Source organism: Hemiscyllium ocellatum, chromosome 25, assembly GCF_020745735.1.
Source record: "Hemiscyllium ocellatum isolate sHemOce1 chromosome 25, sHemOce1.pat.X.cur, whole genome shotgun sequence".
In the NCBI taxonomy this organism is placed as follows: Eukaryota; Metazoa; Chordata; class Chondrichthyes; order Orectolobiformes; family Hemiscylliidae; genus Hemiscyllium; species Hemiscyllium ocellatum.
In genome coordinates this window covers 41,276,214-41,300,253 of record NC_083425.1, presented here as the reverse complement: position 1 = coordinate 41,300,253, position 24,040 = coordinate 41,276,214, and the positions used below count along the sequence as shown (strand labels likewise).

Sequence of the window (24,040 nt, the reverse complement as noted above, 5' to 3'; positions counted from 1 at the left end):
GACCTATGTTGTTGTTTTTCACATTCTCAAAATAATTTCAGTCCAAAATGAATCACCTCACACTTAGCTACATTGAAATAGTCTGTTTAGCTTGACAATATCTCATTAATACTGATGCTTCACTACGCCTCTTCTAGTCTTGAAATAAGTATGGTCAGAACTGTAGGTAGACTGCATCTTTTCTGTGGCTTCTGTAGATATTTTCTCATCCCTGTTTCAAAGACATTTCTGCCCACCTCCAGAATTGGTGGGACTTGAATCTGTCTCCCCTGATCTAGAGGTACAGGCTCTACCATTGCATCACAAATACCCTTTGTTGTTCTTATATATTTTCATATGCTGAACAAACTCAACATAATCGTGGTTTTATATTTTCAGTCTCGATACAAACCAGAATCTTCCTTGAGGTTTTGTCTAATTATGTCACCATCTGTCTACTGTAATGAAGGCAGGTTACTGAGCACCAAGAACTGTCTGTATGTAGAATTCAACCCACATGCAAAATTCACGGATTAAGACATGGAAACTTAATTTGAAATTCAATAGTAAGAAACTTTAAAGCAATGTTTTAGTTTTAAGTCAAATTTTCATCTCTGTTATCTTACTTTGTCATTCCACTACAATGACTTTTTGAATGATTTATCCATCCTGTTTAAATAATGTAAGTCGTTGAGAATTTTATCTCTGTACAGTTAATACATTTTGTTTTAGGAAAGTTATTCATTTTTAGTGTTAGTAAGTACAGACTCAAGGTATAGAGATGTTCTTCTAATGTATACTAAAAGGTTATGAGAGTTGAAAAAGCAATGAAATCGGCTATTAGTTTTCTTGACAAACTATCTTTTAATCTGGTTACAAAAAACATAAACCATTTATGTTATCATAGAATTAGTAGCACATCTCATTTCCATCACCAACAGTTTCCCGAAAATATAAATTAATGTCCATATTTTTTCTGTATTGTTAAAATCCCTCATGACATGCTTTCCCTTGTGCTTCAAGTGAAACTGATAAAATAGAATTAAAAGTACAGTATTTTAATCACCATCATAGTTTGTGAAGCAGTTTATAAAATACAAAGTAATACTGTACATATGCATTTTTGTACCTGTCCTTTCATCTGGGTCAGAGTTGAGAGTGTGGTGCTGGAAAAGCACAGCAGCTCAGACAGCGTTCTTCAGATCTGCTGTGCTTTTACAGCACCACACTCTTGACTCTGATCTCCAGCATCTGCAGTCCTCATTTTTTCCTTTCATCTGGGTCATGTAAGTACATTTAAACAAGCCTTAACAAGTCAGTTTGGATTTGAAAGGATTATTTTAATTGTCCACTAAGAATGTGAATGCCAGACTTGAAGTTCTTTAATTTGCATAACAAAATTTGCAGGTACAGGAAGGTATGTTTTCTTTTCTATTCGTATTGGTGCTATTTCATAGGCAGTCCATAGAGTTAGAAATTTCTACTTAATTCCAATGGTGTTGTACTCACCGTTACTGAAACTAGTATTGATTTCAGATTTTACCTAATTAATTGAATTTAAATTCCCTAACTGCTGTGTTGGAATTTTAATTCATGTCTGTGGCTGATTAATTGTGGTTTTTGGATTACTGGTCCAGTAACAAACCACTGGGTTACTGGACCCTTTATGTTTTGTAGCGAAACAAACTATCCCAGTACGTTTCTGTATACAGAGAAGAAAATGTTAGCTTTAATAATGATCACTCTGTAATGTTAAAAATACTTAGCCCTCTGGACTTAAGATTGAAGCACCTGCTGTTTGGCATCCTTTACTAACTGGACTACTGTGAACTTCAACCATGCTATAACTTGTTACTTTGATTAACTTAATTTATTAAAGTCTGCTTTCTGGTTCAAATAAGTAATCTGAATGTCCTTTTAAGTGCCTGTGGCTCATTGACCATAAACTGTGCTGTAGAGTTAGTTAATTTTTATGAGAAAATTTAGGTACTTAATTGCCCATTTCACCTGAGGTAGTTGTGTGAAGCAATGTAAAGCCAATCCTTGTTGGAGTTGGATTTAGATCACCAACTGCACTTTGTTTTTGCAGCTTGGAATAAAAATATTAGTTTTTCATGGCAGGATTATGTTGCTGCATTTAATTTGAGCTGCTGTCCTAAAGAACCTTAGTCGTCTTCTTGACATCTGCAAACTTTATCGCACAAAATGCCAGCTGAAAATGCAATGGATCCTGCAATACTTCAAACAGAAACTGTTGGTGTTGCAGTATAATCTGCCACTTTTAACCAACACCCAGTATAGTGAGTATAATAACATTTATAAGTAGACAAAAATCAATGAGGAGTTTAAACACACCCTCATCCTAGGGTGTGTTATGCTTCTTGGTGACTAATCTAGGCTTTGAAATCTTGTTGGAAACAATGGTCGTCAACCTCACGTGGTTTAATAATTTGCTTAGTCTAATTATTACTGGTTTCAGTTGGAATTGTACCATCTTATGCAACTCTAGTTCTCTTTCTCAAATTGAATATTCTACCACAAACATTATTCTTTACAAGTGTTGTCTCTTGTTGTGTTTTAACTGATTCTTCATTTGACCTTTTTAGACTTATTGGTTTATGTTCATTGTCTAATTTGTCAAATTCAGTGTGTTCATTTTTATAGCTGGGGTCCTCCAAATGAGCAAATTGCCCAGTTGGCAAAAGAGACCATTGCTCATTATATTTACCATTGTTAGATCCAGCTAGCTGGCAAAGAGCCACAGCAGCCGACTGCTTCTGCTCATCGTTACAACTTTGCGTACCTTTAAAAACTTTTTGAGATTGTAGGTTGCTGACAATGTTTTTGTTCCATTGACCTGTTTTTTTGCAATGTTTGGCAATATCAAGGTCTTCAAGTGGCTTAATCTTCAAGTCAGAATGAAGAGATTTATTGCTATTTAAGCATTTTGTATGTATTCTCAATTCTTTAGAAGTGCTGTCCACTTGTGGTGGAATAGAATCTTCAGCTGTTTGCCAGCCATGATTATGTTTTGCTTTAACGGAGAGGTTTAAAGGTACTTCCTGTACATTTATAGAAATCTGAAACTCTTCATCTTGTGGATAATCATTGTCAACTGAAGAACATTCATTTGAGTCTTGAAGAAGATTATTAGTTTTAGTTCCAATGAGCTTGTCCTGCTCTGTTTTCTCTTTGTCCTTTTTGGAAAGGTTTAAAGGGATCATGCTGCTGGAGCTTGTGTTTGAGGGTAATGGCGGATTACCTTGGTCATAATCCAGAATGGTGACATTAGAAAATGTTAGATTAGATGTTGATTCCTCATTGACACCTAGAGTTCTGTAAGTAGAGTAGTAAAATACAATTTACAAATTGAAATTTATGACTTTTACATATATAAAAAAAATACATATTCATGCAGCACCTTCCACAATCTCAGGATGACCAATTGGTACACCATCTATCACCTCCAACAGTCGGTCCCGCCATCTCTAATGAATTCGTGTACATGGTCAAGGTAAAGTCACCATTAATCCGGAGAACCAAGGACTGATCTCATTAGAGAGAGATGATTGGTGGGAAGTTTAACCTGAGGATCACCACACCTCAGGCAAGGGTAGGGTTGAGAAGGTTGGACCTTCATGGTAACCTCAGCCAGTGTGGGAATTGAACTCATGATGTTAGGCAACATTGCATCGCAAACCAGCTATCCAGCCAATCGAGCTAACCAATTCCCCACCTATAAGCTGTAGCAGCTCAGCCAGATTCCTTCAAAAATAGCTTCTAAAGTGGTGACCGCTACTATCTAGAAAGACAAGATCAGCAGATACATGGGATTACCACACCTGCAAATTCCCCTTCACGTCAGATGTCCTGATTTGGAACTGTATCACTCTTTCACTGATGGGGTCAAAATCATGAAACTCCCTCACAACATTGTAGGCAACCCAATGCTGCTTAAGTCAATCAAAGCACAGACAAGTCCCACAAAAAGGTGATACATTACAAGAGCTTTTGTCTTTGGTGGTGTTGCTTCAGGGAAAATGTTATTGAGGGCAATGGGAAAACATCTGTTTTTTTTTTGGACAACATCATTGAATCTTTTACATCTACCTGCATAGACAAACACGCTCTTGGTTTAATGCCTTATTTGAAAAATGGCATGCTGACAGAGTGCTGTGCTGAAATACCAACTTAGATTATGCATCCACATCTTTTGGAGTTGAGTTTGATCTCTCAGCTGACTTGAGCAAGTCTGTTACCACTGAGCCAAGGCCACCTCGGCAGTTGAAGAAAATTTTAGAAATGCTAAAAGCAAAGAAAGCACTGTAATGACGGAACGTCCAATTGGATTTTAAAAAATGGGTTGCTTATATTTTATAAATGACCTTCATGATTCACCTAATTAGGTGAAAATGGGGCCCAATAAATTAATCAAGTATTAAGAAATCGCACAGATCATTTGTTTTATCTTTGTTTTGTATGCTCTGTTGCTGTTTATAAAACAATGAAATTTTTGCGAAATTTTAAACATTTCTGGCTATATCGCATTTTAAGTAGTGTCCATTTTTGGATGCATTACTTCATTAAAAATGTCTTTTGGGATATTTACCAAAACAGGACTAGTCTTGAACGATGGAGGAGACTTTAGAAGTTGTATTATTGTCCTGAGAACAGAGAAATGTGGGTAATTAAACAGGAAGAAGTATTCAATATATGATTGGTTTGTTAGTTGATGGTTAAAGACTGTTTCTGTTAACAGGAGGACAGGTATTTGGAGAACACCAAGTGAAATAACTGATAAAAGACACAGGGTGGACACTAGAATTTTTTTTTTGTGATGAGTTATAAGGATCAGGAATGCATTGTTTGTATGGATAGTATAAATAGATTCAACAGTAACTTTGAAAATGGAATTGGATCTGTACTCAAAATGACGAGATTTTCAGGGCTACAAGAAGAGAGCAGCAACTGGCTGATTTGAATGGGCATCTATTATGCTATATTTTTCTAAAGAGATTAATAGTTTTGTTACTGTATGAAAATGAGCAGTAATTAGAATGATGAATAATATATGATGGTTAACAAGTGGGCGGCACGGTGGCACAGTGGTTAGCACTGCTGCCTCACAGCGCCAGAGACCCGGGTTCAATTCCCACCTCAGGCGACTGACTGTGTGGAGTTTGCACATTCTCCCCGTGCCTGCGTGGATTTCCTCTGGGTGCTCCGGTTTCCTCCCAGAGTCCAAAGATGTGCGGGTCAGGTGAATTGGCAATGCTAAATTGCCAGTAGTGTAAGGTAAGGGGTAAATGCAGGGGTATGGGTGGGTTGCGGGTCGGTGTGGACTTGTTGGGCCGAAGGGCCTCTTTCCACACTGTAAGTAATCTAATCTAATCTAACACAGCAATTGTATGTTATTTGGATCAAATTTCTGAAAGTAAAGCCTTCTGTCATTTGTGAGCTGAGTTAGTTTATAAAGTGTTATTGCAGCAGTCACAAAATGCACTTAAGTGTGATCTGAAGAGTTCAAAATGCCAAAACAAAAATTGAAAACCCTTGGCATTTGCTGTACCTGCTCTCTGGGCCTGGTCTTTCTCGTCGGTCATGTTGAATGTAGAATTTATTTGCATGTGCATTTCTGATTGGTCTGAAGTGCATAAAGGTTTCTTCCAATTTGTTATTCTTAATACTTGTGCTCGAAATAACCTTGTTCGGCAATTCACCAAAACTTTCTGAAACAGTACTTCTTTGAGCAAAGCTAGGACTAGGTCGTCCTGGAGAGCCCATTGCCGCACTTCCTGCTCTTGGGCTCATTTTTATATTTGTTGTGTGTGAGAGAGAGTCACTGTTAATGTCCAGTTCTGCAGTGTCATTATCTTTTACATATTTTGTCGGTACTGAGTTCTCCCATTGTGCATAAAGCCTTCTGTGAGTGTTCTGGTGGTAAAGTTCAGATGAAGATGAAGTTTCGTAGAATGAGGGAGTTCCAACTGATTGGGTATTTTGATCCTTAATGGTATTACTTCCTTGTTGAGGCTTCATGCCAAACTGGGGCATGTGGTATTCAGTTGAGTTGAGATGTTGGATTCCGTAAGGAATAGGAATGTTTGAATGCAAATGATGCAAAATCTTGTACTGTTGTAATGTTGATGGAACCAAATGCCTTGGCAAAGTCATACTTGGATTTTGTAGATGAGGAAGTAGAAAGTTCCTCTGGTCAGTTGAGACATACAGTGGAATTGTTGGGTTGTCATGTTCAGGTGGCTTACCAGTGAGAAGATAGGGTGAAAAGACTACTCTTGAACCTCGTTCACTGTAGTAGTGTGTATAGTCTGGAATCAATGGTGATGTGTTGGGAGGAATTGAGCCAAAGCTTTTATCTGCTTTACAAAATTCTGGTGAAATTGAAGAACCTGTTCTCCACTGGTCACCTGGACTGTAAAATGCTGATTTCACTTGGATGGGAGATGCTCTGTTGTTTGAATTTTCAGAAGCAGAATGTGTGCCTTTATTGACTTTTTCTGGTTTTTCACTAGATCTCAGTCCTCCAACAGGCAAGAAAGCTGAGGATCTTTGATCCTTTTCAAACATTTCTACTTTTTCAGTTTCAGTTGTTAAATGAATCAAGTGATGTGGTTCCTTATGTTGTTTCATATTTGGATTATCCATTCCCACATTTTCTTTCATGTCAGTAGTGTTGATGATTTGATGAGTTGAGGGTTTATCTGAGACAGTATTTGAACATTCTGAACTTTTATTCAGTCTATTGACTGTTATTTTTGTATTATTGCACTCGTTTGACTCATCATCTTTCTGGTTGAGTATATTAGTCTCATTGCAACTTCTCTTTGAGCATTTTCCTGTTTGGTCCTGGTCTGTAACTAGTGAAATTGAATTTTCACACAGACTGTACTTCATGTGGTTAAACAGATGTGATTTTTCATTGCATGTAAATGGGCATTGGAAACACTTGTATTTGAATGGTTTTCCTGGAGGTCGAGGAATGTAGTGAGGTTTCTTTGGTTTGCGTTCTTTAGTAAGGCTCATCTTCTATGTTCTTGATCAAGTTTGTTGATCTTGTGCTTCTCCTGCACCTTTATTTTTTGCAGATCTTCCAGTTTACTATACAAAACTAATAAATGGAAAACATTACTTAACTTGATGTTGAAGTGACCAATTTTATGGTTAACCTGGTACTGGAAGAACTTGCAAGAGGCTGTGGAAGACAGAACAGAAGCTGGTTAACATTGTAAAAAGGGCAGAGTAAAAGCCATCATTTTCCTTTTAGATAAGCCTGATTTCAAAAACAAATCGGGCAGTATGCCAGTGGGTCATCTTTTGTATGATGTCAATATAGATAAATGAGATATGATACATTATGTAACATAATGCTTTTTAAAAGTGTATCCAAATTTAATATACAAGATTTAAAACTTCTATGAAAATGTTGTTATTTCAGTTAGGTTGAAATATCCCCACAGCTGCAGTTGCTGTTTTTAAAAAAAAATTATACCCATATGTAAATTCACAGGACATGGAAAAATGATTTACACCAGATTTTCCAGTTCGTTTCCATTCTTTAGCAAAAGCATTTCCTCCAGCTGCTGCATAGTTTAGAACTATATTGTATGAAAAGTCACGTTACTGCTGTTAGCATGAGATGGTTAGTTGTTTTACTACGTGGCTGAATGAATAATGATTATAAATTCAACAATAAACTATACTTAGAACATGGACAATGCTGTCAATTTATTTTTAGTTCATTTCATTTACGCCAGATGAGTGTTTTAAACATTGATGCTAGCGAAGAGCACAATCCATTTGACTCAATCAGTTGAACACTCTTCAGGAGTGAAAAGGTATTGGATTTAAGCTCAAATCCAGGACTTGAATCCATAATTCATATTACCATTTCAACTACTTTGTGACATCCTAAGTACAAACAATGCTGTTTAAGTGCAAATTACTTTTAGAAAATGTCTACATACAGACAATTTGGATAAAAGCATACCTTGCCACTTCTCCATTCTGACTGTGGATAATTCTATTTTGATGGAGAATAGGACTAATTGGGTGGCTCTTTTGGGAGCTTGTACAGACTCAATCTAATGAATGGCCTCCTTTTGTGTTGTAATATTCTATGATTCTATGATTCATATTAACAGCAGAAGGACTGTATAGCCTATTGGTGCCAAAATCACAATGCTATCTTTCAAAATGTTGGATTCAGATCATGTGCAGCCAGAATATAATGCCAAATAGCAAACTATTTTATCACTGTCCATTTAACTTGGCATTTGCAAATTTGTCTTTGGAGAAGCAAAACAAAGATGTTTTCTTTTCCACCAGAGAAATGGCTGCTGTTTCATTCATATGTCTGCAACTGTAGAATATGGGACTATGTCCAGCACTGTCATGTAAATGGGCATGAGACAGTAAGTTTAATTATTCTTTTATGAACAGCAGCTTTGATAAAAGATTTAATTCACAATTTTTTAAACTGAGCTTTCAGGAGCCGTTGTAAACTGTTCAGTACCTTGAGCCTGCTTAGCCATTCAATAAGATCCTGGCTGCTCTGTTTTCACTTTGAATTCCACATTCATAACTACCCTTCATTCTCCTGCCAACCAAGAATCTATCCATCCCTATCACAAAGACATTCAAATATCCTGCTTGACCATATTATCTAGGTGGTTTGTTGGGAAGATGGAACTTGATGTTGAAGAGAACGAAAGTTTGCCAAATTATTGAATTTGAATTGCGTTTACGAGTAAATGTGGGCTTAAGTGGCAAGGCTAACATAATATATAATTTTATATGTTGTCAGTATTTTTGCACAAAAGCACTTCCCCAAAGCAATCTCTTTATCATGTTTGGATTGGTAAGCTGTAGTAAACTTTATGTATCATAGAATCACACATGGGGAATTCTAGTTTTGATTTATAAGCAAATTGTGAATGGGTTCAATGTAAAGTAAAGGGCACTTGGCCTTTTGATCAGTGGCATTATTTTGTCTAAAACCGTTAAGGTCCATGAATTCAAGTTTCACTAGCCTGATGAAAGTAATGGAGAAGCTAATATTTTGTTTCAGAGAACTTGTACTATTAGCTTGAATTGCCAGCAAGGCTTGTTGCAGCTTGTCCATGTTACAGTTTTCTGGTTGTAGTTCATGAGAAACTCTGATAGTTTCGTTCTCATGGTTTGAAAGCTGTGTGATATATTATGCCAAGGCTAGATGCTTTTATTTTTAGGAAGGAGATTTAACTGATGTGTTCATTATTACTAATTACTCATTATTGAGCTCGATGTAGTCTGAGCCACTTCTTCCCTCCCCCCCCCCCCCCCTCCCCCCGATATGTTCGAATTAATTGTTTCAGTTGAGCTTTAAATATCCCAATAACTGAAATACATGTTTTAATTACTAAGTTCATTTGGCTGTGTTTTTAAGAAAAAGGAATCCTTTTAATTTCTGATCAAAACTTTATTTTCCATAGTTTGCAAATAGAAGCAAAACAAAGTTGATGTTACCTGAGACAAAGCAATACTGGGCTACAAGCTCATTTATGAGGAGAGTCCTCTCCAAGCTCTGATAAGCATTCTGCCACATGCTAAGAGTCTGATTGGTTGTCACAACCCAGAGATTTTCAGATAGTTTCCGAACCATTTGAATACATAGAAATTATCTGAATCATCTGAACTTATTTTTTTGAAAGTGTCTTACTTAACTTCTGCATCTGTTCTTATGAAGCCTGCAATATAGTTTTACATGATGAGTAGATGGGATCTTCCCTACATAAAAACAAATTTTATCATCTGCCATAAAGTCACAATTTTATTGAAAAATAATATTTTATTGTACATCTTAAACAAACATAATATTTATGCACAAGAAAAAGAATCATCTTCTGTCTGTATTGTTTTCTTGTCAAGTGTTTTGACAGTTCTTATGTCTATTTATAATATGTCCATATTGTTAAGTTGACTGCAACTCCATCCTCATCCCAGTTGCATTGCTTTAGTACCTCAAATTGGTACCTCCTAACTCCTTAGCAGATGTGAAATTTTAATGAAATATTTCATAGGTTGTGACCTACTCCAGTTAGCCTCTGCTCTCAAACTCTTATTTCGCATCATCTGAATACACCTGCTATGCCCATGGTCAATCACTAATTAATCTCTGGAGCTCGTTGTGTACAAGTTCCTTTGGAAACAAACATCAGTCTGCCCCTCTGGAACTCATCACCTAGCCTTTCATAAAACAGACTTAGGCATTGCCCTCAATGGGCTTTGCATGTAAATATTTAATTGGCTGCACGGGTGATTACTGGTGATGTTCAGTAGTTTACAAACAAAAATAGTCATGGTGATTTTGGTGGTGGGAATGTTGCTCACTTGCGTTTGATAACACTTCTGGCTGGGAAAAAAGGGGCAAAAAAGCAGAAGAGCTGTTGTGGTGCAGTAATAGTGCTCCATCTTCTGAGCCAGTGGACCCAAATTTAAGTCCCACCTGTTTCAGAGGTTTGTAATGCGGGGTAAGAGGGGCATTGGTAATGTCCCTGCCTTTGAGGTGTAAGGCCTGGATTCAACTCCCACCTGCTCCAGGGGTGTGTAATGACAACCCTGAACAGGTTGATTAGAAAATAAATCAAGCAGACTCAGGGGCTTTTGTGATGCGCTGGTAAAGTCCCCACATCTGAGCTAGGAGGCTAGATTCAAATCCCACCTGTTCCAGAGGTGTGCAAGAACAGATCTGAACAGGTTGATTAACAATATTAAGGAAAAAGTCAATATAAGTGGAAAAAAAAATTCATTTATGCGTAAGAAAACTTATGGATATGAAAACAAGAAAAAAAAAACAGACTCCGAGGGGTTTTGTGGTGCAGTGTGTGGGACCAGGAGGCTGGGTTGAAGTCTCACCTGCTCAGGGATGTGTATTAACATCTCTCAACATGTTGAATTGGAAAATATTTCTAAAGCAAACCTAGAAGGCTCTTGTCATGCGGTATTAGTGTCCCTACCAGGGGTTCCAGGTTCAATTCCTACCTGTCCAGAGATGTGTCATAACATCTTTGAACAAATTGATTGGCAAAAGAAAACTCAGGAATTGGTTTGCTGAACTGTCTGATTTGGGCTAGGACTCGCCTATGTTTTGGTCAAAGAGTTAAATAGCTTGGAAACAAGCCCTTCGGTCCAGCCAGTCCAAGTGTTCAACAATAAATGATGTTCCTTTCCATTTGGACTTTGAGTTATTGCACACATGATTCATAATATTGGAGGACCCAAGAGACCAGCTAATATATTCTGCTTTTGTTCATTCAATGCACTCATTTATTTTCTGATCTTACAGAGTTGCTTGTGATTTTCTGTTAATAAGTTAGTGCACTGTAAGCTACAAAGTCTCTCCAGCTGTGTAGTTATGCAAGGAAACATGTAAACATTTTCAATATGTTTGGTAACTTGTAGGGCAGGGCTTCCCAAGGAAAGTCAGGATCCCAGGTGTGGTTGTGGGATTGGACTTCAAGGCTGTAAGATCTGAAGAAGTAATAGTTGTGTTGGAGTGGGCTTCTAGGTTACAACAGCTGTGCTCCCAGTCTAACTGGCCTGTGCTGTCATAGTTTTTAGAGCTGTTGTGACAATTTTCATGTCTTGAAATGGGGTCACAGTGGGAAAAGATTTGGGAAGCACTGTTCTCTGGTTTAAAGAGTTTAAATTCAATTAGGAGATTTCTGGACAGCAGACTTGAAAGAATTAATGAAGTGATGAGCGCTGAATACTTCAGCTCAGTCTTCCAACTGTAGGGCAAGTATTTGTAGCAATTTGCTGCTAACAACAGCGTACAAATTATCAGGCAGTTACTTTGTGTATTTGCAGGATAACATTTTGGGCACTCATGACATTGAATGGAATCAGATCCAACTTACTTTTCTCTTTTGAATGTATTGATTACTGGATTGACAAATTGATAAAATTCAAACATTTTGGTGTCAGCTTGCCAGATACTATAACTATAGACTGGCTGGTGTATTTTCCAAAACAAGAATCCATTGGATACCTTTTTTCAGAACTGCTTCTGTAATTTTGCTCATTCGCATAGCAAATCTTATTCTTGTTGCACTGCAACACAATTCAACAACAGATGGCAAAGATGTATGAGGGATATGTATGATGTTGAAATGTGTCTTTAATAATCTTGAAATTTAAAAATTCAGAGCATTGGAGTCAATTCAAAGTTCACAGCTTTATCAGTCTGCTAATTTGTTGCCACAGGGTCTGTAGGGGTGTGTAGAACAATGGTGATAAATGTGCTCTCAGCCAGATCACTCCACCCAAATGATTGATCACACCTGCAACATTGAAAGCTGAAAGTACAGTGTGCACTCAGTTACACTGAAGGGTTGCCTTTGAAACCATCCTGAATCCACTCTTGAGAATGAAGTAGGTGTTAAAACCTCTTTAATGGCTCCATGTCAATTCTTCCAGTGGGCATCTTACTGAGACCAGTGACATAGAGGAATTCTACATCTAATAATTGATAAAGTAAAGTAAAATTTTTAATGTCGTCTTCTTCATGACTGAAGTATTATATTCTGGTTCAACTTACATTTAATGGATAAAGTATTTATATTGAATTATAAATATCACAGGGTGGCTAAAACTAAGGGACATTGAATTTATTATTCCTGCATTGACCAAGATTTTAGTGTGTCAATAAACTGAAACAACTTCCTTCCATGTTTCGGTATTGGTGAAATTTGTTTTGAGCTTGGTTAAGTAAGTTTTATCCGGTTGCTGTGTGATCAGTCTTGAATGGTTTCAGTTCTACTTGCTTTAAATGGGTACTTTTGTTTTTTAAACACATTCTGGCTGGTTCCCCTCAGTTACTTTGTTGTCATGATACAGTGCAACACTTGAATGTGGCCTCTCAAAGATATATTCTACATGATTTAAATTGGTGTAATGTATATAAAGATTAAAATCTATTAAACTTATTGTATTAAATATATTTGAGATTCATACTTCCTAACATGGAATGCACGAACAAGAATAAAAATATTGTTTCATGAGAATAAAGTCCACTTTTGAACATTTGAGATGATCATGTATTGGTTTTTGCATTCTGAAGATTGCAAGTTGGAAGGTAGTTAAACTGTTACATTGCAAATTAGATGTTAATGCAATAATTTTGGTCATAACTCATGTACAGTCCTCACCTGCAGAAATTGATTTTTTTTGAATATATATATATACACACAAGTTATTCTTGTAATGATCATGCATGATGAGCAACAGCAATTATGAGTGACTTTAACATAGTGAAGTATCTAAAGCTTCATGGGGGTGTTATACAGCAAAATTTTAGACTGAGCCATATGCGGTCACATCAGAGTAGGTGGTCAAAACCTTGTTCAAAGAGGGAGCCCTAATGGAGTGCCTTAGACGAGGAAAGACAGCCAGAGAGACAGAATTCTCTTCCTAAAAAATTCTACGCCTTCAGGCATGGGGAACTGAAGGCATAGTCACCTGTAGTGAAACAGCAAAAATCTGAGATAGTCTAGACCAGAATTAGATATGCATAGATATCCAGGAGGATACGGAACTGGAAGAGATTGTAAAGATAGAGAGGGTTGGGACCGTGGAATAATCGAGAACAAAGATGAAATACCAGACACAGTCAGGTCAGCAGTCACAAGAGTGATAGGTGCATGGGACTTGGTACAGGTTAGAAACCAGAAATCAGAGCATTGGATGATCTCACATTAACCAAGACCAACCAGGATTCCAATTAAATAATCAAAACTAGAGGTCACAAAGGTAAGGTGGAGTGTGTCAGCACATGAGCAAGCAGGGATTTTGATCAGGTAGGTTAAGGAGGTAAAAAAAGCTTCTCTTTGTGGTATTTCCAGGAAGTTCATCCAAAGGTCAAAGATGGCACTATGTTTGTGAACTTGTTGCTGTAAATGTGAAAGGCTGTGTTGATGAAGCTCAACTGGTAATGTCACTAATCCATATAGATCAACAGGTCAAAAGTTAGTTCTTAGTTTATGGTTACCCAGTTGATCATAGCTGTGAGAGTAGGAGGATGCTGCGTCTAATTTCACTGGACCTCACCCAGGAAAAGGAATATTCACCCTAGCTTTTCAATACTGATTGTTATGCAGTCAATTCTGTGCATATTTGGACATTTTATGAGCATTAGGTAATAGTCAGATTATTCTTCTACAGTCAAATTTAACTTACTGCCATTGAAGCTGGCACCTGATAGATAGCCAATCCTGCAAAAATGATTAAAATAGCCAAAAAGAGTACAATCTATATTGCTACATCTTAAAGTGGTGTTCGTAACTTGCCATATCTTTATTGTGATCATGTGGTTAAATATCCATTTTAGCTGGTAGCATGACATATTTTGTTTCATTCAACCTTTGCAAAAATGCATAAATTACAAACTTCTTTTAAATTATAAAAGTGTACAAGACGCGACTGTACAGATAATTCATGGGGATGGGGAGGCGTATAATCATTAGTTTTTCTTATACAAGCTTTCTATCCCTTTTACATGTTGTTTTGCTTTTTAACTTTTCATTTGGCATTAACTCTCTTCATGAACTCTCATGATTGCTCTGCCTCTTAAATGCTATACTCATTGATATCTTTAAGATGCTTATGGAAGCTGGGAGGATGACCCTTCCTTAATTTCTCCTCCCTCCCTGCAGGGAAACATTTAGCCTCTGTTTGTGCCACCCTCTGATGGCATGTATAACTTGTTCTATTTTTGGTGTTGGTGTTGAAATGACACTCGGCATAAAAATGGGCTCCTGGCTATTGCAATAATTTAAAGGTCAAAATGCCGATACATTCCTGAACCACCCAAAGTAAAAAATTACTCCTTTTCTGCCAGAAGATGGCCAAAGAAGGCAAATATCTGACCAATACAAATTACCTTATTTGGGGAAAGGTTACCCTTTTAAATTCTGAAAAATAAATTTAAACTGTTTGGAGACCTGCTTTGATTGATTAGCTACTTGTTTCCAATTTTGCTTCTAAAACTAGTTTAGAGGATACCATTTTCACCTTATCCTTCTCAAAACTTTTTCTGACATACCCATTTAAAATTCGAACCCAAGTCAGCAGGTACATCCAAGAGCTTGATTAATGAAGAAATGATTTATTTTGATTAATGTTGATTGTATTTGCATTTATATAGGAGAAATATAGTTTGCTTAAGCGTCAAAAATAGAAACAAAGGCCGTATTAAAATGGGAAATCCAATAAGAAATCATTTTAAAGATGAGAAATCTATTCCTGTGTAAATTGAATGTAATCTGTACTTGGTTTAAGTGAAGCTCCCCTGTCTTTTGTACAGTTCTGAGATATTAACTGTCTGAAAGGGAAATTGCTCCTCGTGCTATTTTTCAAGCAGCCTCTGTAATGTATAGATGAACAGTTCAAAATGACACGCCTTCCAATGTTTCTCATTCTTCAACTTTGCAGAGTTTCTTCCAAGCCTACTCATACCAATCCATTCAAAGATTGAGAACTTGCTAATTGTGGGAATTTCCTGTGGAAGCTTCTGTGGCATAGAATATCGGTATACTAAAGATGACTGATTTGTATTGGAAGAGTATCTGAGCCAGCAAGAAAATCACTTTACTTCAGTAACTTGTCATACATCTTGCTTGCCTGTTTCTTGTGAAATACAGAATGTGTAATTTACAAGCTATTGGTAGGTTCATCTCCTGTTGGCTCATTTCTGTGCCTGGAGGACAGAATGACGGTGGAGATTTAGATGCTGGTTCCTGAAGTGGGTGTGTATGTGCTGACACAGACTTTAACCTTCACATAGTACATTGCTTAAAGCAGTAGCACAGGTGCACGGGGACAGAAAACTACTTTTTGGCCATTAAAAAAAGTTCTTACTTGAAGATTGGGTTTTGTTTTGAATCTTAATACGTTTACCAAAACCTATTAATTCCTTCTGATTTTAACCCCCAAGTTCTTGATCTGTTTCCTGGTGTTGATTTATAATTAGGCATACTTAAATACATAAAACCAATTCCGTCAGATTTGTCATTTTAACGTTTGAATTGTGGAGTACCACATCATATTCATGAATTAAATATAGTTTTATCTTCAAGGGATTTTGTCATTTTGGAAAAGTGTTTCAGTAAGTGAATAAAAAGCTCCGCATAGTTAGTGCCAATTTCTCATAGTTGGTCGTCCTTTTTAAATATGTCTCTGCCTTTTCCTAAAGCACTTCATGATGTACTGGTTGGTCTATTTAAAAGTTAACGTTAATCATAAGTTAATTTAATTAAAATCTGTAATAAAATGTGTGATAGATATTAAATAATAATGTAAATTGTATTAATTAAATCTGCTTGCTAATGATTCAGACTTCAGAAAGTTTAGTTTTTAGTGAAATATTTTCAGTCAGTGCATAATACATTGCTCCTTAGTACCTAAGGAAAATTTACTAAATCTAGGCTAGCAGTTATTTTATAGAAGTCATCTGATACCAAATTTTAATGTATGGTAATTACTAAACGAAAGTTTTAAAAAAATCAGTGCACTTACCTTGCAAGTATTGAAGCAAGTGTGTTTTTTTTGTTGACCACTATCGTTGCAATGAATGTAATTTACTCAAGCAAAGTGTGTGCTCTTCTTGACTGCTAGGTGAGAATGAAGCTAGCAGTTCCAATAGGAGGGACTATAAGTGAAGGAGTTGGACCCTGAGGGCATGGAGATGCACCTGATGTTATTCCTGCCCCAGGCAATGATTCATGTGTTTCTATCCAGTTACAGCCTTCTTCCAGTATTACCTCAACAACTGATTTGCAAAGCAAAATTGTTTTGGTTTCTACTGGCCATTTTACAGAAAGCTGTCATGTTTACATAAACTTGAACTTCTGTGGTGTAAGCAAGCAGTTTTGTTTGAACTGTAACTCTGCTTGCTCTAGTCTTTTGTTTATAATTTTTTCCCTTCCCCAAACTCCTTAAACTGTTTAAAATATCTTTGCTGCAATTGCAGACTGTATTAAACCTTACCAAACTAGTTCTGTTGGCTCTGTTTGTACACCATTACTGACGTTTAGTCCTTAAGCTCCTCCTGAAAATGTTAAGCCTGAAAGTATGTTTTAAAATGAGACATATGCAACAGAATATGTTCCATATCTTTCATACTCGAGAATCCACATTGTATAGCGCAAAGAAATTCTTGAAACTTCTCTTCACTGAGACTTTCTAACGCTTTCTTTTAATAATGTTTTGGTTAATGTCCCAAATCAGCTTCATAATGACTAATCAATCTTCAAGATATCTTTGGTGGCCATATCGTACAGATATTAAAGGAATGTGTTCCAGGATGTTTTCTGTGGTTTCCAGCTTAATGATTAAACTTCATGTGTTTTATCCGGCAAGAGATACAAAGTGCTTCAGATGGAAATCTGTGTGGATGTGGATGTTCTTCAAATCTGTTTAACAGGTGGTTTGTTGATGTAGCTTATGATGCCGCGGGAGTATCTGTCGTAGTCTTGGCTTAGTGGTAGCAGTGTTGATTACAGAATTAGAAATTTGTGGGTTTAAATTCTACTTCACAGATTTCAAGTCATAGAATTAAAATGTTTGATAACATTTCACTGCTATACAATGTGATCAGAGATGCTGTTGTTTAGATAAATTGTTGGTTTGCGACCCCGTCCACTTGCTTTGGAGCAAAGATCTCATGAAGAACAGGGGAGTTCTGCTCATCCTTTGGCTTTCACTTATCTGTCAATCAGGATATCCTAAGCAGATTATCTCATAATTTTCTTATTTGTTGGACCTTTCATTGTGCCATATTTGTCTATTGATGCCTAAATGGGTTGGAGCATTACGATGTTGTGAAAGGCATTACATAATGCAATTTTTTTCTTCATTCTTTTTGAAAATATTGAATGGAACTAAGAGGTTTATAAAATCATGAGGGGCATGGATAGGATAAATAGACAAGGTCTTTTGCCTGGGTGGGGAGCTAGAGGGTATAGGTTTACGGGGAGAGGGAAAAAATTTAAAAGGAACCTAAGGGGCAACTTTTTTCACGCAGAGGGTGCTGCATGTATGGAATGAGCTGCCAGAGGAAGTGTTGGAGGCTGGTACAATTCCAACATTGAAAAGGCATCTGGATGGGGAAATGAATAGGAAGGGTTTAGAGGTATATGGGCCAAGTGCTGGCAAATGGGACTAGATTAGGTTAGGATATCTGGTCAGAATGAGCGAGTTGGTCAAAGGGGTCTGTTTATGTGCTGTACCTCTCTGTGACTCTAAGACGATGTTTGCATAATATGTTCCACTGTAAAGGTGCTGTCAAAACTTAAAGATTAAGGAGATTTTTGGAAATGGCAAATATAGCATACCTAGGACGGCACGATGGCTCAGTGCTTAGCATTGCTCCCTCACAGCGCCAGGGTCCCAGGTTCGATTTCAGTCTTGGGCGACTGTGTGTGTGTGGAGTTTGCACATTCTCTCCATGTCTGTGTGGGTTTCCTCCAGGTGCTCCGGTTTCCTCCCACATTCCAAAAATGTGCAGGTCAGGTGAATTGGCCATGCTAAATTGCCCGTAGTTGTTAGGTGCATTAGTCAGGGGGGTGGGTTATCTTTGGAGGGTTGGTGTGGACTTGTTGGGGCGAAGGGCCTGTTTCCACATTATAGGGAATCTAATCTAGCAAAGTGGATAGGTGAAAGGAAGGAGTTTCTGAAACAGGGTAGTTTAAAGTTTTGCTGCCATTGATCTGAATGGACGGGATTGGCATATATGTTCTACCCAGAGGGAAGGATGGAGGATGTGGCCTATTTCTTATGAGAAAATAGTGGGAATGGGAAGGAATAAGGTTGCTGAAACAAGAACAAAAATTTTGAAATTGAAGTACTATAGAGTAAGAATGCAAGAAGATTCATAATGATAGACTTGGCATGTAAGATTAGTGACAACGTAAGGGTGAGGGAGTTCTTGATGAGCAGGAATTATGCACACACCAGCTAGGAAGGACATCAAACCAGCCTTTGAAATTTTGTGTTTGAAGATTTAGGTGAGGATTTTGTCAGCAGTCGGGTCATGGTCGAAACAGAGCTGGTTAATAGTTTGGAAGTAGTTTTGCTGCTGGACTGATTTGGCATTGGAGTTCTGCTTGCAACTGAGCAGAAGAGCAACATTGCATATTTTGGTGTCCAGCTTGAGTGGGGGCTGAAGAAGAGGAATGGGATCAAGGACTCCCAGTGTTGGACTTTAGCATGAGTAAAGCAGAATTTGTTTGGTCGACCAGAATTGAGATGTAAGAGATTCTGACACATCTCCAATTTTTGATGTTAGACAGAACAGGATGGCAACCTTGGAATTCAGTATCATAACTGAGAAATAAAGCTGGGCTTCATTTGCAAGACATATATTTTCACTGTAAAGAGACATTAGATTTGCACTCATCAGGACAAATGAAAGAACTCCAAGTTTCACATGATCATTATAATTTAGACTCGAGATGAAAATGCTGTTGATTGGTTGGCAATTTGACCGTGGCTGAGGTTATGTCTTTGAGAAAGGAATGAGGAGCAATAGGTTCCCAAGCTCCCTAGTAATCAATCCCAAGGCTTGAACATTTTCTCTTTGTTTGTGGAGAATGGATTGCTGCATCAGAATATATCCCACTTGCAGTAAGTGTAGGTGTCTGTAGTTTAAATTGTGATTATTTGAATTTTTTTCCTGATGAGTGCAAGGCAACAACCTTCAGCAATATGTCTTTTAAATTGTCCCATAAATCTACAATCTCTTGTTGCAACTTTTAGTGACCAACAAATCATTTATCTTCTCCAGAAAATAAGTTGCTTTATGTGTTTCTATTATTTATTGATTAATGAAATGATCAAGCTGTCAAAATGTTCTTATTGGGGTGAACCAAGAATTCTGGTCAAGACTGGTCATAGAAGCTTTTATGTTTTTTGAAAAAAACATAAATTGGATATTGGTGTATTGCCCATTCCTAATTGTCCAGAGGGCAGTTACAAGTTAACCACGTTACTGAGAGTCTGGAGTCATGTGTAGATCAGAGTGGATATGGACGGCAGAGTTTATTTTTCCCTGCAGGACATTGGTGAACCAGATAGGTTTGTTCAACAGTTGGCAGTGATTACATGGTGACCTTTGGCTAGCTTTTTCATTCTAGATTTTTATTGAATTCAAGTTTCATTGTCTGCCATGATAAGATTCAAACCCATTTCCCCAGATATTAGGTTAGTGTTTTATGTCTGTTGGAGTTATGAGTTATGTGTTCAGTTTCATAATTTGAAAAGCATAGTTAAACCAGAAAGGCCTGCATCAGGCATAACAAAATGCGAGAACATTGCAACAATTGATCTGTGACCTGTCTCAGTCGTGTTGTGAGATATTGGAAGACTGGCGACCATGTCAAAATCTAGTGTCTAACTCTGTGTAAGAAGTGTGAAATTCTCTTTCCTTCTAATGCACAGGTAAGGCTGAATTTTCCCACCCCCTGAGTGGTACTACATGTCAGTTGGAAAAATATGACAAGATCAAAAAAAGGAATTTTTTTCCCCCAATGTTTGAATATTAAAATAAGAATCTGAGTGAGAGGCCCATTTGCACATGTTAAAATCTCATAATTATGTATTCTTGTTTCATGTACAGTAAACTCCATGTTTACCTCAAGCATCTGAAATTGGAATTTTCATGCACCTGGCAAGCATTTCAAGGAAATTATAATTTTTCCAAAGTTTATTCAAAAATATGTATTTGAACTTGGTGAGCCAAGTTCCAAGATGCATATCTTCAGCTGCCATGTGAGGGTTCTCAACAGCCATTGCTACCAGTGCTGCCTGCTTTTCTGTCTCTCACCAACACCATTGTAGTAGCAGCCATTTTAATTTATAATTGTGTTATGTCCAAATTCTTTTATCTGTCAAACTAATAAGACAACTAAAATCATTCCCACGTGAAGTTTACAGCGAAAACATGTTGTTGTGACTTTAAAATAGAAAGTGAAAACATGTGAAAGACTAGAAAAGGTTGAAAATCACAATGGGCTTCTGCATGAATTCAATGTTGTTTCTTCTTCAATGATCTATGATCTTCAAGCCAAAGTTACAAGCTTAAAGAGTTCTTCGTGAAACCCGAAAGTAATAAAAGCATAGAGCAGCATCATAAACTTCCGATTCCTAAGTTTGGATTGTGCATTGTATAAATGGTTTTGGTTAAAGAGATCACAAAGGAAATACAATGGAAAAGGCAAAGAATTTTATGAAAGGTGAAAGTCATGAAGCCATGTGCGTTTTCTCAAGGATGGCTCATACGCTTTAAGATACAACATGGGATCCAAAAGACTGACATCAGTTGATCAGAAATCTGCAGATATGAAATCAGATGAAGATTTTATATCATTTTCAATAATGATGTGATTGAACATAAACTGACTGCTGAGCATATCTATGATGTTGCCAAGGTGAGGTTAATGTGGCGATGCCTTCAAAACATAATTTGAGCTGGTGTTGATGAAAAGGTTGCTCAAGTTTTTAAGCAAAGCAGATAATGTGTAATTGGCCTTGTGTGTGTAAGTGCCACGAGAATGCAAAGTGAAAATGACTGTGTGGAAAATGGGCAAAACCAAGATATTTCCAAGGTATAATATGTCTGCCTGTTGACAACAAAGCCCAAAGTATGCTTGGATGGGTGCTGAAATTTATTACTTGGTTGGTACACCATATTTTTATGTCTCATGTAAAAGACCCTTTGCGAAAGAAAGGAATGCTTGAAAGTAGCCAAGTTGTACTTTTATTGGATGATTATCATGCTTAACCACTTGCAGAAGAATTCATTCATGTCAGTACCTTTGTGTGTGTTCTACCTTTTAATGTGACAGGTTTACTTCAGCCAATGGATCAGGGTGTGATCCAAAGTTTGAAAATGTTTCATCAACATGTTTTCATTAGATAGCTATGAAATTTCATAACTATGAAAATAAATTCTCGAATTTCAGTTCAAGTACTGTGTCAAAGAAACCATTTTTAACATGTAAAGCGCATGAAACTCTGCTAAGATGCTGTCGAAACCTAAGCTGCTTGTCATGTTTGAAAATTACCACCTGTTACAATGACATGAAAGATGGAAGAAATGCTTTGAATTGTGATAAACCTAAAGTTCATGAAAGGGAAAGTGATGATGGGAAGCAGGTTGAAAGAATTTCACAGCAGATTGCTCCCAAATGATTTTAACATGTCCTGAAATCCGATGAGCAATGAAACTGCTTTTCTGCACAAAGTGTAATGAAGTTTCACCTCCTGCATTCGGAATTTTTGCAAGGGAGAAGGAAAGTTTGCTACAGGCAGATAGAAGAAATTTATTCATAAAATCTACTAGGTCCAAATCCTGATGACTCAGTCCTCAACATCAATTGCTGCTCAAGATACAAGTACCAGTTCTGTTGATGACACTGATGAAATGCTACCAAGAATTTTCAGAACCTAATGAGTAAATTGCATTGCCCTCTTGATATTTAGATTCAAATCTTTTTTCAAAGAATGCTAGAATGTATACCGTATTGGGTTTTTATTAATGTATTTTAAATGCAACTGGTGGGTGCATGTAGCTGATGCCCTGTGTTTTCCATACATGCAGATTAATGGGGAAATTTGCGATATGTATGTTCAGGTTGCTGTTCTCCAATGTAATGAAGAGAAACTAGATGTGATAATTTCCAATATGCAGTTCAGAATTGGTACTCCATGGGCAGTGACTGCCTACACCCGTCTGTACAGAGATTGCATCAGACATGCACCAGCCTCACTACATCATTATGGTACATCTCCAAGACACTTCAAATTCAGTGCTGAACTTTTGAATGCACCGTCACCTTTAATTGTAATGCTGCTGCTAAGCTGCTCTGTACACAGGGACAAGACAGGCATCTTGTGCATTAGAGCAGGGGTCATCTTTGAGCACCAACTTACCTCACACACACTTGGATCTCACAGCATCTTTGATTTGCCTTGCCCTTTGGTGCAGACATGAAACCAGGCAGTTTGTCATGGTCAGTCAAGAGCACAGATATGTTGCAGTATGACAGCATTCTATGTCAATGTCACACCTACAGCATGTTCCAGCAGTTTATGTGACAAGCATACTAGATGTGCTTCAGCAAAATGACCATGTCTCAAAGTCTAAGGGTCGTTGTCCACATTTAATTCCAACTGCAGCCATCATCAGTTGGATTGTATCACTATTATCAGTGAAGGCTAGCATCTGATCTCAGTCCAGGGACTTGAACAGGGTCAGTTGAATGCTTGGGGTGGTCAGGCTTCTGTATCACTGCAGTCCAGAGATTGGGTTCAGTCTTGCAGATCCAGTGCAATCAGTTTGGTAATTAGCAGTAAGTCAAGGAGCTGCAGAGAGATCAGTATTGTCTGATCACTTGTTGTCAGGACTGCTCTTCCAAGACCATCAATCGTTTATTTGATTTGACTTATTGTCACAAGAATGAAGATACAGTCAAAAGTATTGTTTGTTTTGTTCAAGTACATCAAGGTAATAGAACATAGTGCAGAATATAGTATTACAGCTGCAGACACAGTGAAGAGAAAGATCAACTCTAAATGTGAGAGGTCACTTTATAAGTCTGATAATGGAAGAAGTTGTTCTTAAATCTTTTGGTGCATGTTTTCAAACTTTTTATCTGTCTGGAATATGATAGACTAATAAGTCAATATATATGTCAAAGGGAATTTGTTCATTACACAAACTGTGTGAAATTAATTGTGTCAATCTTCCCATAGAATGGGGAATGAGAACTGTATTTTTCTAAAATTATTTCCTTTCGATTCCCACTGGCATTTATTAAGAGTAAGGAACAACTGTATGTCGGTATTTTATGTCAGCGGTGCAGCTGGTGCACAAGTGCTGATCGATCTTGACAACCATCTATAACAGCCACGCCTTTTGCCTGCATTGGGAACAAATCTACTGTTTTGTAAATCTGTTCTGGTGTTGTAATTGAAAGAGTAATCTTAGCCAGGATAGAGAACTCGC

General features: G+C 37.3%; 2 protein-coding genes across 3 annotated transcripts in view; one reads left to right on the top strand and one right to left on the bottom strand.

The window, feature by feature from the left end:
- The window catches only part of tbcd (tubulin folding cofactor D), a 281,039-nt gene that overhangs the window by 89,977 nt on the left and 167,022 nt on the right, over nucleotides 1-24,040 (top strand). The gene's annotated exons all lie outside the window — the stretch shown is intronic.
- On the bottom strand, nucleotides 874-16,639 carry znf750 (zinc finger protein 750). Of its 2 annotated transcripts, none has more exons than XM_060844253.1 (3): nucleotides 16,552-16,639; nucleotides 5,549-7,192; nucleotides 874-3,315 (listed from the first exon to the last, which is right to left on the bottom strand). In XM_060844253.1, exons 2-3 carry the CDS (start codon nucleotides 7,021-7,023, stop codon nucleotides 2,475-2,477), a joined length of 2,316 nt encoding a protein of 771 aa, XP_060700236.1. In that variant the 5' UTR covers nucleotides 7,024-7,192; nucleotides 16,552-16,639; the 3' UTR covers nucleotides 874-2,474. The 2 variants fall into 2 exon arrangements, with proteins under 2 accessions (XP_060700236.1, XP_060700237.1); XM_060844254.1 differs by having other exon boundaries at nucleotides 5,549-7,108.